The following is a 17076-nucleotide window of genomic DNA, read 5'->3' as shown; positions in this document are numbered from 1 at the left end:
TACATTTCAATTACACAAAAGAATATGTAACATACATAAGGAAGAAAGAACAATAAAACAAGCACCCATGGACACACACCCCAGTTTATGAAAAAAGACGTTGCCATACCTTTGAGGTCCCTGGTTGAACTGGATCTTTTTGAACAGTAGCCAGATCCTGAAATTTGAATCAGGATGCGCAATTTAATCATTGATTGATTGGATCATTCATTCGTTGGTCAAATATGCCTGCTAAGTATCAGAATCGATGTCGACGCAATGGTTATCTCTACTGTTGGAGTGAAATGGGTCAAAAGTGACAAAAGCTGTCTCCAGAGGCGTACAGATTGCCTTTGCTGCTGGCGGTCCTAAACCCGCCGGGCCCTCCAGAGCCGGCGTGGTTTCGGCGTGCGGACACTTTGGACAAAAACTACTCGTCCCGGCAGTCCGCGGGGTGAATGGGCGGAGCCAGGCCTTGAGTGGGGGCCGGGCTAGAGGGGGCATTGTGTCGGGAGCGCGGAGCTGCATTTGTCTGCTGGAGGTGCTCGCGGAGCGAGCGTTGTGTTCGGCGGCCGAAGGGCTGGAAGTGTCAGCGGTGGCGGAGGCCCGGGTGGGAGACCGAGTCAGAGGCGCCACGCACCCGCTGTCCGGGATCGCTGGCAGGAAGAGGGGGTCCCAGCGGAGCAACATGCAGATAGGCGCCCGGCGCCCTGAAGACCCCTCCAGAGGAAAAAAGATCGGAGCGGCCCTGGGGCGGCGGGGAGCATGAGGGAGGCCGGGGGGCGGCTCGGCTCGGAGCGCTGCTAGGGACCGGTGCGCGCTGCACAGTCTCCGGGGCGCAGCAGAAAGCGGGGAGCCGGGCAGGTCGCCCCAGCGGGTGGGAGCCGGCCGCCGAGAGCTGTTCTGATTTCTGACGTGGACGCGAGGGGCCCGGAGCAGCCCCTGGCCCCGGCGTGCAGCCAACATGGGCAACGCGGGGAGCATGGATTCGCAGCAGACGGATTTCAGGGCGCACAACGTGCCTTTGAAGCTGCCGATGCCGGAGCCAGGTGAACTGGAGGAGCGATTTGCCATCGTGCTGGTGAGTGTGCGGCGGCGACGGTCCGGCGCGGGGCCCCGGGCCGGGCAGCGCCTCTGACCCCTACTCCCTCCCCTTCTACCCGCGCCGGGAGCGAGCCTCCTGTCCCAAGGGGGAGGCGCCCACCTTCCCCATTGTGGCCTCCCTAGCCTCACTCCTCTCCGCCCCTCTTCCAGCCCCCTGCGCTCTGCCCTCTTGGAGTCCCTAGATAGGGCCGGGGGCTCGGGGCAGACTGCCTGGCCAGCCCCGAACCCATTGTCTGGTGGGAGAGGCACCTCGCAGCGCGTGTGCCCAGGAGGTGCAGCGTGGGCGTGAAGGGTAGGTGGCGCGGGCCCGAGGAGGAGGGGGTGGCGAGCTGCTAAGGCTTTTTGTTTTATAAAAAAAGAAAGAGAAAGAAATCCCCGCAAACCCCGAGTCTCTGTGGACCATTCGGCGGGCTCCCAGCCCCGAGCCTGCTGAGTGCGCGGCAGATGGGTTCATGTGGCCGGCCGTGATGGGTTCATGTGGCCGGTCGTGGGCGGTGTGCCGAGAGGTGCGCTAGGGCGAACTTGGACGCGGACGATGCAGCTTGGCGGAGGGGAGCTCCCCCGAAAGAGAAAGAGGAAACCCGCGGTAGTGCGGGGCTCCGATCCCTAAGCGAGAAGGGAGGCATCTGAAACCCAAGCGAGAGAGAAGCTTCGCCTCGGCGCGTTCCTTCTGGTCTTAAATCTTAAACCACAAAAATGTGCTGGTTTTCGGGGACGTGTTGCGAGCTGTTCTGACTCCAGGGGCGACCCCTCCCCTCCGACACCCAGCCAAATCCCCGGCCCCCTCCTGAAATCCGCTTCTCCTAGCTTTAAGGCTTCCCAAATCAAAGACACTGAAGACTCCCTTCTTTCTCCCGTTCCTGCTGGGACTAAGTTTCTGGGCCCCTCCCCGCCAAGCTTGTCAGTGCTGTGAGCTCAAGAGGGTGTGGCGGCCTCGCCCTAGCCCTAGCAAGAGTCTGTGCTACAGTTGATCCCCAGACTTCGATTTTTAGTGTCTCATCCTCTTTTAAGGGATGTTGGGGAATTGGGCAAGATCGGAAGCCTTGCTATTCCTTACACTTGTACGTTTCCGTTTTCCTCGTTAGTTACCTGTAAACGCTACAACGCTAGGCAGCAAGAGAAACTTGTGCTCAAGGCAGCCAAATTTTTGCCTCTGCCTGAGGGTTTTTGGCATGTAACTTCACAACCTTGGGAAAGGACCCCGAGTCTGAACACTGACTGGAACATTTAAATTGGCTTTCTTCAGAACGCTGAAAGGGGCTGGCTTGATATGGGGAATAATGTTCTGGATGGCAGGTTAGGTTTCTGTTGTTTGGGACAACAGAGGCTACAAGCTTTTTCAAACCACCAGGAACCGCTGGTGTGGCAGTTGGGAGATAGATGAGGCTGCCTGTCTTGCTTTGCATCTTCTGTGATCTCCCACAGCTGCTCCCACCTTGTGCAAGATGGGACGCTCCGAAATGAAACAGCATAGGCTTAATTACTTCTCAAGGCAGCCTGGGTGCATACTTGTCTTTGCAGAGACAAACGTTTTTATTCACAATCTCCTTCCTACCAGACAGACACATGGTTCTTACCCCTAGCTCTGGGTTTTGTCTTTCCATCCATGCAGTGGTGGTGGTGGTGTAGTGTACTTGAAGTGGAAGGGCCAGTGAGTGACACAGGCAACCCAGATAACAATAATGCAGTTAAGTTCTCAACAGGGATAGCGTGCATGAGCTCTTAGTTACCCTGCTGATGAATAACACCTGGTATGAATTAATCTTTAGGAAAAGTAATGTGTCATCATTAACATGTTGTATTTGTGTTACTATTAAGTTTAGCAGTCCCAAATTTAGTATGTAGAGATTTATGGTTCTGTAATACATCACAAGCTCCTTGGGGCAATGGTGGGTTGTTGGGGCTACTTAACTGTGTATCACACACCGTTACTGGGCGCAGTTTCTTTCATAATTGTTAACAATAGTGTAAGCCTATCAAAACAGACAAACACACAAACAAACAACCAAAAAACACCAGGTTGACCATTTTTGAATAGAGACAAAGCTTTTGGGAAAAGACTCAGCTGGGGACCCTCTTGTTAGGGATGTACTGAGGCCCACTGGCGTAGTGTTTAATGTAATTATCCTTAGTCAGCTCCAGCTGCTCTTCGAAAACCTACGGGAGTAGTTAAAAGGAATCTCTGTGGGTGGATAGAAGTTCAGAGTTATGGTCATTCCACTTGTCAGCTTTTCCCCGGTTGTACATATGATGCTCCAATTTTGCTCTTCATGAATTGCTTAAGAAATCAGCTCAAACCATTTAATTCTGGAGATCAGGCTTGAAGGACAAATTTTAGGTTGGCAAATTTTTAAGTATGGAGAAATTCTCTATCCTGATACAATGGGAATCATTTTGACATTATTGATCCTGGTTTTATTCTTCTGTATGATAAAGGTCATATGTGTTTTGGGAGGAAAACCAGATAGTAATACTGTACAGAAAATTATACGTTCACCTCATTGTAAGGATGGCTTACATCAATAATTAACAAGCCATTTCAGGCATGAAAAAGAATTCCTCCCACCTTCAAGCTCTAGAATATTTAAAGCACTGAGGAAGAGTAAATAAAAATATATGACAGAAGTCTATTTCTGAAAAATCTTAAGAGAGAACAAACCTACTCCATGACTGTCTCCCCAACCCCCCCTTCAGTTTATATGAGTTAAATTGTATAAATCTAAAAAAATATGAAAGTATGAATGGAAAGGTGAGAGGAGAGAATAAAAGATTGATGAATTAAGATCTGTGGAGGGGTAAACTTCAAAAAATAATCTTTTATAGGAAAAAATTGAAATTTTTAAATAGAGATTTGTGTTAACTGAACTTCTGCTAATCAATGACTAGTAAACATGGGTCCAAATTTTAGGAGCTCAATCTTCCTTAGGAGAATCTACCCCTCTCTGAACTTGTCTTCAACATTGTTGTAATAAGAGTTATAAAACATATATTTCAGGGAGAGGATTGCTGACTCTTTATATACATTAACTCTTTGCATCCTGTACCTCCCTTTCAGTGTTTGCCTGTGCACAGGTAGCGTGCTGTTACACTCTTCGATGGAAATGTTTCATAAATTATACATTCATTGACTTCAACTTTTGTTCCTTTAGGGTGTATATATTTTATGTAATATATTTATAGGTAACGTTGGCCTGTTTTTTGGGTCCCACATATTTATAATTAAGTATTCATGTGGCTCTCCATTATTAAACACTCCATTATTAAGCTCTCCATTATTAATTGTTGGGAACACACACACACACACACACACACACACACAGACACACAGACTCACACTCACATGTCCTTTATTTTCAAAGATGACACTAAGAAGGTGAGTTTGGGTGTGGTGAACAACTGATGGTCTTTGTCTAAGACTACCTCTTTCTATATTAGACTCTCCATAATATTCACTAATTTTTGGCTTGCAGTCACTGTCCCCCCAGTGCCTTTGTCAAAAAATTGTCCTAAGGATTCTTTGAGTTGCAGAGGAAAGGGTACTTTTAAGCCCTGTATCCTAGATGCTGTATCTCTGTGCGATATCAGATCTCAGGTTGCTCAGCAAACAGATTTAAAAAGACAGATTAGGAAACGACGGTTTAGGGCAGTCTTACTATCTTATGTTTGATACCGGGAACTTCTTTGATAGGTGATTACTTTGAGTCAACTTCCCTTTCAGTTTTGCTTGCTTGTTTGTTTTTGCTTGCCCTGAGGTTGAATGTGGTCATTTTGCTTTAGGAAGAAGTGGGAACATTTTCTGAGCACCTACCGTGTTTCCCCGAAAATAAGACCTAGCCGGACCTTCAGCTCTAATGCGTCCTTTGGAGCAAAAACTAATATAAGACCCAGTCTTATATCATATAAGATGTAGTCTTATAGTAAAATAAGACTGGGTCTTATATTAGTTTTTGCTCCAAAGGACGCATTAGAGCTCATTGTCCAGCTAGGTCTTATTTTCGGGGAAACACGGCACTGTGAGTATGCCCTATGCTTACATGTTCTCATTCAATCCTCACAATAACTCCAGCTATCAGCAACAGTATAGATGAGGAAATAACGATTACCTAAATGTTTACCTAACTGTATGACGGGAAGTCATACAGGAATTCAATAGCTAATCTAGGATTTTAACCCAGATTGGTTTGGATCTGTCTGCTCCCCACCCCTCGCTTATATTATACTTCCTTAGGCCTAGAACTGGGAAGGAAAAAAAAGGAGGGGGCTGGAACTAGCAGTAAAGCTATAACAAAAACAAAACCAAAACAAAACCAAAGCCTAAATCTGGTAAATGCAAGTTTCAAACTGTATAAAATAGGCAGACATTTCTCAGAGTGGTCAAAGTGAGGGGCACTTGCTGTTTCTCTTTAGATGTGAAACACTTTGGCATCTTCACTCTGCTGTTCTATTTTCAGGCATGGAGTTAAATATTGGTTTGGTCTGAAAGTATACTCTTCAGTGTTTCCTAACCAGGCAGACTTGAACTACCTTGGTTGGGAAGTTAGGTTTTCCAAATCAGAGGGAAGAGGCCATCTGTCAGTGCAATGCATACACTCCAAATGTAATTACTTGTGAAATGGACAAGGAAGGTCAACTTTCAACATTTACATTGATTTCCCTCTGCAAGGTGTCGTTCCCTTTCAACCACTTCCAAGGAAAGCTCTTGCCATAAAGTCTGCAAAGCAGAGTGTAGTTAGGCCATCATCTAATGCATGCTGATTTGTTTTCTCACATCCTTTCTCCTGTTGTGAGGGAAAGGAGGTGGAGAAGGGGGGTGGAGCATTGTCACTTTGAGCCATTACAGTAATTCCCTGAGCTGTTTTATTTTCCAGAGTAGGAATATATGCTTAGGACTGCACTTACTATCTGGGTTCATTTCCTCCTCCCCCTAATACCAATATATTTACCATGTTTCCTCGAAAATAAGACCTAACCGGAAGATAAGCCTTAGCATGATTTTTCAGGAAGACGTCCCCTGAACATAAGCCCTAATGCGTCTTTTGGAGGAAAAATTAATATAAGACCCGGTCTTATTTTCGAGGAAACACAGTAGTTATCTAAGATAGAAGCTTATTAAAGGCTGCTCTCTGAATGCAAATGTTTGGCTCCAGTGAGAGACTGGCAGCAATCTAAACGGGTGAAATCTGGGGGAGAAAAGGTATGCACGCCCTTAATCCTTAAGTGATAAGAAAATTACTTTTACTTGTGGCCTCTCATTTAGCAAACAGCATTGGCCTGGGGAGGCAGGAGATCTAGATTCTAGAATTATATCTGCTGCACCAGCTTGAGCAAGTTAAACTCTCTCCTTTTTCTCTGGTTCTTGATTTTCCTCCTGTATAAATAGGAACAAAATTTGATGCAATTATTAGGATAGGCATGAGATTTTAAAGAATCAGAGCATTTAACAGTGTAAAAATGTCCAGAACATAATATATTGTGCTCCATTAGCTGACTTCATATTCTGAAGAAGTTTTGTGTAGAAAAGTGTGTAGCTGTATTCTATGTGGTCTAGAGAGTAGAATTTCCAGGGTTGCTGACAGAAAGTCACATTATCCTAAGGAAAAGTATTGTAACATTTAGAGTTGTCAAAAAAATGAATAGTGACCTCTTCATGAGAGTTGCTCAGACTGAAGTTGCATGAAAAATGCTGGTAATGGAAAGGTCTTTCTGAACCCAAGACATAGCTAATGCATTATTGGCTGAGAGATAGGTACCTCTCTGAGCTGAGTCTGCCACGTGCATGTTCTAGACATAGAATGAGGGCGCCTGAGAGTGGGGAAGGATCCCCTTGTAGGTTCCTCCTGGGCTCACAGACGAAAAAGTATAAGCTCCTGTTTTTTTGGGAAGTTGATTCAACTTTACAAATCTGTTGCCTGAAGGGTTTGGTCTTAATGAAGTGTGCTCTTCTTTCAGTACTTTGGGCTTGGGGAATAAGGACAAGGTGAAATGGACCCTCATATTTAAGCAAGTAATAGAGGTTATGAAAGTGGCTAATAAAAGAAGCACTGATTCCAGATGATTGTCTCTCTCCTTTGCAAGAGGGTAATTACATTTGGAGGTACCTGCAATCCTCTTAGGAACAAAGCAGTGAATCTTGAGAGAAGAATGGACTGGAAATGCTTAGGAAGGAGGGTGAGTTACAAACTGTGCAGCTGCTTGGCTCTTGCTTTCTTCAGTGGGGCATGTGTCCCCTTTCCCCCATCACAAGGAGTATGTACCCCGGCTATGGGTCATGGTGTCTGTAGAGAGGCTTCATGCACCTTCTTAGCTTTCACCTACCGGAACACTGGGGACAGAGATAGCTCGCCTCTTGTCTTCCCTTGCAGATGGTGTCCGTTCAGTCTGCAGGGTGGTCTTCTCTCCTCCCCAGTCACCCCATCCTCTTCTCCAGAACCCTCTCTTTCAGCATAACACCAAGGACTATGCAGTTTCCAACAGATAAACTTTGGAAGCAATATCTAGGGAAGAGCTGGTAGGCTGGAAAGCTGCCTTGTGGACGGGGATTCACCTAAGGCCAACGGCTGAGGGCCCAGCTGGCTGAGAATCCCTTACATGGGAAATACCAAGTTCCTACTTGACTGTATGAGGGTGTTTGCTGTGGACAGAAGTGTGCTTTCTTTTCACACTCTTAATAAACAAACCCAACACCACCAGAAGAAAAAACCAGAACAAAACATGATCATTGGCAGCAACTCACAGCAGCTCACCTTATCACAAACTTTTTATAGTTTCTAGGACATACCAAAGGTGTTCCCCTCATCACATCTTCAGTGTTCTCGTGTGGTGTGAAACTGACCCGAGAGACTCTTATTTCACATGTAACCTTAGTCTACTTTCTTCTTTGCTGAAGCAGCTTTGTTGCATTTGTAAGCCCCTGTGTTTGTTGCCACAGAAGCGAAAGGTTGAAGGTGTTTAGACCCTGCCGTCTGCAGGGGTAACCTCCCTGACTGACTTCTGTTTGGTAAACTGTGCCCATGACCTGGTTTAGACTAAAAACTTGTTGGCTTTGGGAAAGGTGTCACGTAGTTCACATTGTTGGCCCTGTGCCTGGTGCTGGGCACGGAGGTGTGGCTGGTGCCTGAAGGTAACAGATCTCACCTATCTCAGGTCCTGCCTTGAGTTGAGGATTTGCTCAGGAACAGGGACCTGATTTCTTTTCCTTGTGTTTCTGCCCCCTGCCACTTCCCACCCATGGGAGTTTGGCTGAGCTCTTTATTTAAGTAGGATAATGAAGTGATTGACAAGCTAAAGCAGTGGTTCTCAAACACTCCTGTACATTGACATCACCTAGGAGACCCCAAAAATACAGATGCCAGGGTCTCCCAGAGATTCTGATAAGTTTGTCTGGAGTGTGACCTGAGCATCAGGATTTTTAAAGGCTCCTTGGGAGAGTTGAATGTGCAGCCTTGGTTGAAAGCCGTTGTGCTGGAGGAGTGGGTTTTCTGTCTTTCTGCCTCCCCCAAACACCAAACAAACATAAGGGTTAAAACCACGGTGAAAAGAGCAGATGAGTGTAGGAGGGAAGGAATTGTTTAAGAGGTACCAGAAAATCTGGGGAAATTAGGCAAAGAGGATAAGGGTTAAAAAAAACAAAACAAAACTCCTAAAGAGGTTTGAGGCAACCAAAAGCACCCAGATGAGAAATATAGAATGAATCAAAGTCTGCTGAATGTTAGAGAGACTTATTTAACTATTTAAGAAATGACCATCAAATAGGAAATAGAGTCAATGGAATTGTAACAGCTATATGTGATGTCAGAGGAGTAGTAGATTGGAGGAGGGAGGCTTATCAATGATCACTTTGTAAGGGGTGTAAATGTCTAACTAGTACATTGTTTTGTACATCTGAAACTAATAAAAACAAAAAAATAATAAAGCATTTAAAAACAAACAAAAGAAATGACCATCAAATAATCATAGTGGAGGTTTGCAGAGAAAGTTCTGTATGTGATAGCTAAAGAGTGAACAGTGACTCTGTGGTGTACTCTGGACTAGAACACTCAATAAATCAATTGTATTTTTGCTCAGGCCTCTATTCTCCAGCCTAATTGTTTGTTGGTTCAATGCAGGCCGTTTGCTTTGATCTCTGGTTTTACCATTTACAAAGACTTGATGAGCTTGGCTTCCTGGAATGAAATTCAAATACACTTGTGAAATGTAAACAACATTCATTTATTAAGAATTCTATAATCAAGGCAAATTGGCGTGCTTATATAAGCAATTAGCTTTGCGAATAGAAAGATAAATAGGGATGCTCGGTCAAGAATGAGCTGATTGTTCTCAATGCAAGACTCTAGTTCCTCCTTTAGTAGTTATAAGCAAGTAGACATTCCTCTTATTCATAGTCTTGAGCATATGTGGTTTGGGGTTTGAGGACAGCATATGTGGTTTTCTGAGCTGAGAGGATAGAAGCAATTATTATCTCATTTTCGTCTAGAAATATAAATAAATCTTTCAAGGAAATGTAGGTTTATGACCAGACAGAACTTTCTAGTGATTGGAAATGGCGAGAGAAGGTATGGAATTAGATTGGAATATTAAAGAAGAAGAATGGAGTTTTATTTTGGCGGGGAAGGTAAAGATGATGACTGCTGTACAATGGCAGAAAGATTGACAGTAATCGCATCTGCCTTCAGTGAATGATGTTATTATTATTTTGTATAGAGGAAGCATTACGATAACGAATAGCAGGAGAAGTTGGATAGAACATGATTAGATTTGTACCATGGCAACACTCACTCAGTTTGCGCAGTGAGTTCAGTACTGCCAAATGTCGTATTTGTGAAGCTTGGGAAGAACCTAAGCGCAAAGGCCGGGCGAATCAGGTGAATAGCTTTACAGGTTAGTTTCTGTTCTGGTCCTTTCAGTCCCCAGTATGGTCAGCCTCGTGGTTCTAACAAGGAAACTTTGCCTTTTTAATGATAAGGGGATATCTTGTCTCATCAGGATTCTTTATCCCCAAGAACTTCTGCCCAGTGAACCCTGGAAACCAGTTCAATCCAAATGCCTTGGGACCCGGATGCTATAAATTTGCATTGGTGATTCCCCAGGCCTTATCACAGGACATTATTTTATTGCCAGCTAATCAGACCATCCAGATGCCAACCTGGAGAGACCATTTAGAACTATGTGGCCTCCTGGGTTTGTGGAACCATTCAGCTTGCCAGTGTTCAGCCTCTCCACTGTTCTTTCACAGTAAAAGTTTTGAGTCTCAGGGAAAGTTTGAAAAACATTTGTTTGGTTTACAATTCTGTAGATCATCTGTGCACTTACCAGGTCCCAGTCCTCATGTAATGGAGTAATGCTTTAACATTAGACATCTATATTTTTGTCATCTCACCAATAATTATCAGAAATTCCAAGGTTCGGTTCCTGTAATTTTTCTATTGGTAACGGAGAAATTAAAACATTTTTCCTAAGGATGAGAAAGAATCGTCTTTTCGTCATCCTATAACTGAATCTTTTTATTGAAGAATAATATACAAACAGAAATGAGCCCATATCATTACGTGTGCCCCTTGGTGGGTTTTCACAAACTGAATTCACTGTCGTAACCCACCCCTCGAACAGGAATAGGAATGTTTCCCTGTTTTTCTTTAAACGTAGTTCGACTTGGCTCCTTCGCTTGCAGCCACACTCACTCACCTGCACTTACTTTGCAAGTGGCTAGACTTACGTGGAGAAAAGGAGACCACAGGATTGTGCCTTGTGGTCTGATTGTAAATGACTCTAACCGTGAGGTTTCCACCACTTCCTTTGAGAAGTTTCCTCAGTCCAAGTAGGCCTGACCAGTAGGAGGCATTGACTTTGCAGCATCTACCTGTTGCTTCTAGTTATAGCGTCACTGATAACCCTACTGGTGTTTCTTTTGTGCGTGTGTGTGTGTGTGTGGTAACTCTGCTTTTCATAATATCGAGAAGAAGACATTTTGGTTTGTGCTCCGGGAGTAAAGCATGAATGGGGAGGGATTTCCATCATGGAAATGAGCGTTTGTAGTTGGGGCTTCAGTACTTGGAATTACGTACGTTCAGATACAAGTTTTATTTATTCACTCTCAAGCCTACGTTCTGGCCTGTAGATTTTGCCATCTTTCTTGATGGCTTCTTATGAAAGATTAAAAGGTGTAAGATTGTGAATTTCATCTTTTGGTTCAATGTTCCCATCGAAGCTCTGCTCTGGTGTTCCAGACATAGATCCGATTGAAGAGGCTCTTTGGCTATGTCTGTTAATGGTTTGCCTTCCATACTCATGAGGAGCTCCTCATTGAAGCCTTCCAATCTGTCCAGACCCAGCTCCTCTTTTGTTTTCTTCTGGGACCCTCACTTGGCTTTGGCTTTATCCCTGTCCACAGAACAGGCTTGCACTTTCCTTCCATTTGTCTTTTTTCATGGTGATGCTCCCACATAGAGGGTGCCAAAAAAAAAAAGTGTATACACAGTTTAAGGAAGGAAAACACCTATTAAAATGGTAGTATTCGATGTATACCAATAACAAAAGATGAATACAAGTCATGTGTATACATTTTTTGGGCACCCTCAGTATTATGTGTTCCCTTTGCTTCTCTGCTTATTGAAACTATATCTAGCCTTCAGGGCTCTTTTGTAATCTCACCTCTTCCAAATGACCTCACAGACCCACAGCCGCTTGGGAGAGGCGGGGAAGACAATTCTCCTCTCTTTGATCTCTTTACATATAGTATGAGTAGTATGGATTATTTCTCCTACTCTTGATTAAATATCACCTTGGGTGAGGTGTGACTGTAAAATGAGGGGCTGCTTTTAATGTGTCTCTTTGTAGTCACTCATTACATTCTTAGCCATCTGTTTATGCCCCTGTTTTATTGGCTAGTTCACACTGTGGGCTCCTGGAAGGCAAGGATCACATCTTACAGGTCCTGGCACTTCTCCAAAGCCATCGCAGTGCAGTGCTTGGTCCAGGGAAGGGTCTCGGCAGATAATTGCTGACTTGGTTAGAGAATGGTGCCCACTGAAACAGGGTCAGGGCTTGAGTCGCTCTCTGAGAACCTATTTAACTGACCACACTGGGCTGACTGTTAATTGCACATAATTGGCTTTTGTGTTGAAATGAAACTTTGTCACAGATTGTTACTCATCTTGGTATTCCCCACCTCACTTGGCTGTAGTAGGTGCCTGAGTATACAAAGTGTTCAGAAGTGGTAAGCTGGCATCATGTTTCACCTGACTGCTTACAGGAAACTGGTGGATTAGGAGAAGAGAAGTAGGGTAGTTAAAATGGCCAAAATAAACCAGTAGTTTCTCACTTTCACTGAGCCAGATTGGTGTGTCATGTGCCGTCCCCACTGCATAGTAGCACAGTGGTGTAGGACTTTCTGAACGTAAAATACCCTTCGTGATCAGTTGGTTTTTTTTTGGAGTGAGCCAAGGTTAAGTGAGCATTCCTTACTGTGGCATTTTAGTGCTTTGCCGTTTGCAAAGTACTTTCCAATTATGTTCTGTGAGTGTAAGAGTTCTTAGTAAATGAGTCAAACGGGGCATGAGGGTATGTGGCTTGAAGTTACATAGAAAAGTGGTGAAGTTTGTGAATCAGTCCTGGGTCTTTTGTACTAAAACTCCAGGGGACATTCCACTGTACAAAACGTTTATGTGCTCACTCATATTCTGTTCTGTCCTTTATGAGCATTATCTCTGATGCTCCTGGCAACCCTTGCAGGGAGATACTATCTTCCTATTACTAAGGAGACATCAGCGCAGTAAGGTGGCCACTCCAAAAGATGGCAGCAGGATTTGAACCCAGGCCTGTCAGCTGTGAGAACCTGCTTCTTTCTACTGTACTGCACTGTGTATTTCTTCTGAGTTAGATGGAAGGTGTCATTGTATGTATGTTTCTTGTTTTTCGTTCTTCGTATACCTTCCGGACTAAATTCATTCATTTACACAGTAGCTATACTTTGTCTATATGAGTCCAGCGTCACTATAGCTGTAGATACACCAAGTTCTCAGGGTTCAGAGGAAGGTGCCATTTCTATATTTTGAGTGTTCAGAAAAAGTTTCCTGGGACTAGGAAGTAGAGAGATGGAACTTGGTCCCAACGACTGTGAGACGATTTATTCTACACTCTGCAGTTTTGCCCATTTGTCACTGCTTAAAAAGGACTTCTATTTTTAGAAGATACTTACTATGTGCCAGGCAGTGTCGTAGGCACGGGAGGACGCAGTGCTGCACGAAGCCTACCAATCCTCTGCCCTTGAGGAGTGTACAATCTAGTGATGGGAGAGGGCTGTGGGGGAGCCAGACATGAAAGGGGTGCACAGATACATAAATGCATCAGTTCGGATGCTGCAAAGTGCTGTGAGAAGAAGAATCTAGGATAATGGGAGATGGTGCCCGCCCTCTTGGTTAATATCTGAAGGATGTAGTGTGTGGAGATCAGGTTAAGAGACCCCAAGTAGAAGTAGCCTGGGTTCCATTTGTTTTTCCCCCTGCTGGCCCCGGATGGGGCTCCACTGGGCCTGGAACAAATGGAGGGCACGGCATGTGGAATGTACTCAGCCCAGTGGTCATGTCCTCAGACCTCCCCTGAGGGGAGACCTCAAAGTGGAGGTGCATGAGTCTATTTCCTTTGTCTTCACTGAGCTGTTTCTTGTAAGTGGCTTTGTGCAGTCACAGTTCTGCCACGTGTTAAATTCAAATGCTTTCTACCACATGATGGTTGCAGCCTTGTCACTGTTCTAGACCCATGGAACATACAGTTTGAGAATGGAGTGTTTGATTATTGTGAACATGTGCCCTTGTAAGCAAAGGCCTTTTGACGGCTGGTACATGGAATGGCCCTTTTATATGCATAGGTCGATATGTGTCCAGCAAGGTACAAAGAACTTTCTTTTTTGCTGTAACTTGCTACTAGTTTGTTGCTCATATTTTTTTCCTTTTAAAGTTTAAAGGCATGTAAGAGATTTTTTTTTTTTTTACTCTGAAGTTAAAAATAAGATAAAAGTTGTGTATTGTTATAACGATCCCTAAAATTCCTTCAGGTGCCCATAAAGGTACATACAGTAAGCACAGTTTTGGATCTACAACCCTAGAAAGTTATACTTATGAAAGTTAAAGTTTGAGAACCTCTGAGTTTGACGAAAGGAAAAGCCACAAGCGAAAAGTCTATGGTTATCTGGGCATTCAGACCATTCATTCTGCTGCTAACTCTCAAACCTCTGGCAGTGCACGGAAAATGGCTGGAGAATTTTAACGTCTTGCCTGCCTGTCGATTTACTCCATTCAATATCACATTAAGTCTTTAAATACATATTTGTGTTTTTGTTTCTTATGAGGATTTTAAGGCATGCCTCAAATTAAATGTGGGTTTGATGCAGGCACAGCAATAATAACAATATAGTCACCTATTGTGCATTTCTTTAATCACTTCAGTAAACATGAAAGGTAGCTCCGGATACCTGGAAGGTAGGTGTCATCTCTGCTTCTTATACCAGAAACTGAGGCTTAGAGGAGGTAAGGGACTTGCTTGAGGACGCATTTCTAGTAGGCATTGGAGCTGAAAAGCAACTTCGTGGACTCTGAAGCTGCACTCCTAACATACTGTTTTGATTCCAAATTACAAAAATATCAGCATGATAAATACAAATGTGTAATGGTTCAAAGTAAATTAAAAGCTTTGTGAGGGTAAGCTCAATATCTTTTCACCTTGTATTAGTTTTGTTGGTGTATACTCAGAACTAACAGCAGCTATATATTCTTCAAAAAATAAATTAAAGATAAAATAAAAACTGGATGAATAAGCTACTGTCCACTGTTGAAAGAGTAGAGGCCAAATAAGCTTGTGATCAAATTGGCTTTTTTCTTGTAACAGTTGTCCTCTGAAGGCTTTCTGAAGGCTCTCTTTCAGACAACTGCCTCTGAACCTTTGTTTTTTTAAATGTCCCTACTAAAATGGCTGTGTTGTTACAGCTTAGTAAGCCTTTTGATCAGCCCTCAGTGATAACCCGTACACTTGGACTTCCTTGTGAGGGGAACAACTGTTATTATCTTGTATTAGTAGGCTTTATGTTGGGGGTTGCTTATTTAATAAACAAATTCCATGTAATCCCATCCATCCATCCATTCATTCAACAAATGTTTCCTTTGGGTGTATGCTCCAAGCGAAGCACTGTTAAGATGCTGGGACACAGGTGAATCAAGCACCGTGTCTATCTTTGAGGAGTTAGCTGCCTGGTGGAGGAGACAGGCATGAAGGTGAAAATAATAGGGTTTTTAAAGGCATTTATCGTACGTATGTGCTGTGTATATATTGCCCTATGGAAGGACATATTAAGGGTAAAGTGTTGTAACATTTTAGGCTAACCTGATAAATCGAGACAAGTCAATAAATTTGGGTGAATGTTGTAATCCATAAAGCACCGATGAAATGAATTCTGCTCTGCCTGAATGCTTAAGGATTCAGGTGTATGTGTGTAAGTGCACGTGTGCAAACCACTTGGAAGAATCTGGTAAAAAATCCTAATTTTGAGAAACAGCCTTTCACATGGTCGAGCATTCTACTCCAAAGAGTAATTGACTGTGAGGCTCACCGTGTTTCCCCGAAAATAAGACCGAGCCGGACCCGGTATTTATATGATACTATAAATCATATATTATAAATCACTCACTGATATTATATGATAATATATTATATTACATGATGTTTATTATATATATTGTATTATATTATAAAAAACCCGGTTTTATATTATAGTAAAATGAGACCGGGTCTTATATTCATTTTTGCCCCAAAAGATGCATTAGAGCTGATGGTCCGGCTAGGTCTTATTTTCGGGGAAACACAGTGTTACTCCGAGGTTGCAGGCATCAGAAAGTGAACGTCTGCTATGCTCACTTGACTAGAAAACTGGCAGTCTCCTCCACAAAAGTTGTTATAGGTAGTAATGGCACGGGACCATTAGGAGCCAGAATGAGCATTAACAGAACTATTAAAACAAGGCGAGTTTGAAAAAAATGCTTGTTTCAGAGCACAGGCTGTGGAATTCGACCTGCGTTTGAATCAGGACGTTGCTGCTCGCCGGAGGAGTGATCCCTCTAAGCCCAGTTAGCCATGCCTGTCGTCCGAGTTCAAGAGCACCCTCTTTGGCTTGTTGGGAAGCTTAGATGCTGTTGCTTAGTAGTCTGGTTGTGGTGCTTGGGTAAGCACTTTACAGAAGGTGGTGGTTCTGATTACTTTGCACTCCTTTACTTTGCCTTTGTTAAAGCATGAATTTTCGGGGTCAGGCTGTGGACGCTAATGGGGCTTTAGTGAAGTCACCCGCAACCCCCATGTGAAGAGCGCCCCGAATTGAAATGACAGTGGCTTGTGCTTGTGACTCACACCTTCAGGTGGCACTTACTGACCTTCCTTCCTATGTGCGTGTTTCCAAAGGTCTGATCCATTGTATGCAGCCTCTACTTGGGTGTTTTATCTTGTCTCCTGTATATTTTGTGCTGTTTAGAAAAGAAGAGCCTGGTGTTTCAGAGCCTTGCACCCTTCCATTTCAGAGCCTAATGGCAGTGGTAGCATTTTCATAACTGGAGCAGACAACCACCGTGCAATGTACAACAGTATGACTGTGAACCCCCTAAGCAGTTCATTCACAGAGAAAATACCTTCACGTCGTGACCATCTGGGCCGAAGAAACTGCTGTTGAAGTTTTGTTTGGCTCCAGCTCCATTCTGGGATGGATGGAGTCATTTGGACTTTATTCTAAATTCCAATCCAGGTGAAAAAGGGTTTCTATACCTTGTGCGTAGATAGCCTTCTGTTTGATTTGATTGAGATAAGGGCATTTTTAAATTAAATCTTCATCTTTGTTTCAAATCAAGAATACAGTGCCATCTGACTTGATCTAGGAAACAAAGTAGTAAGTCGTTATATGTTGCATTCCCCCAGTAACCCCTTGCTGTATTCCACCCCCTCGCCCCGCCCCAGAAGGTTTTT

General features: G+C 43.9%; 1 protein-coding gene across 1 annotated transcript in view; it reads left to right on the top strand.

Moving 5' to 3' along the window:
• Positions 1 to 943: 943 nt before the first annotated feature.
• The window catches only part of FMNL2 (formin like 2), a 281409-nt gene continuing 265276 nt past the window's right edge, over positions 944 to 17076 (top strand). Inside the window, 1 exon segment of the mRNA XM_033112217.1 lies at positions 944 to 1060. Within this exon segment, the coding sequence (XP_032968108.1) occupies positions 944 to 1060 (117 nt within the window).

The sequence above is a fragment of the Rhinolophus ferrumequinum genome, chromosome 8, assembly GCF_004115265.2.
Source record: "Rhinolophus ferrumequinum isolate MPI-CBG mRhiFer1 chromosome 8, mRhiFer1_v1.p, whole genome shotgun sequence".
Taxonomy (NCBI): Eukaryota; Metazoa; Chordata; class Mammalia; order Chiroptera; family Rhinolophidae; genus Rhinolophus; species Rhinolophus ferrumequinum.
Note: the sequence above shows the minus strand (reverse complement) of the source record. Positions and strands in the feature narration are given on the sequence as shown.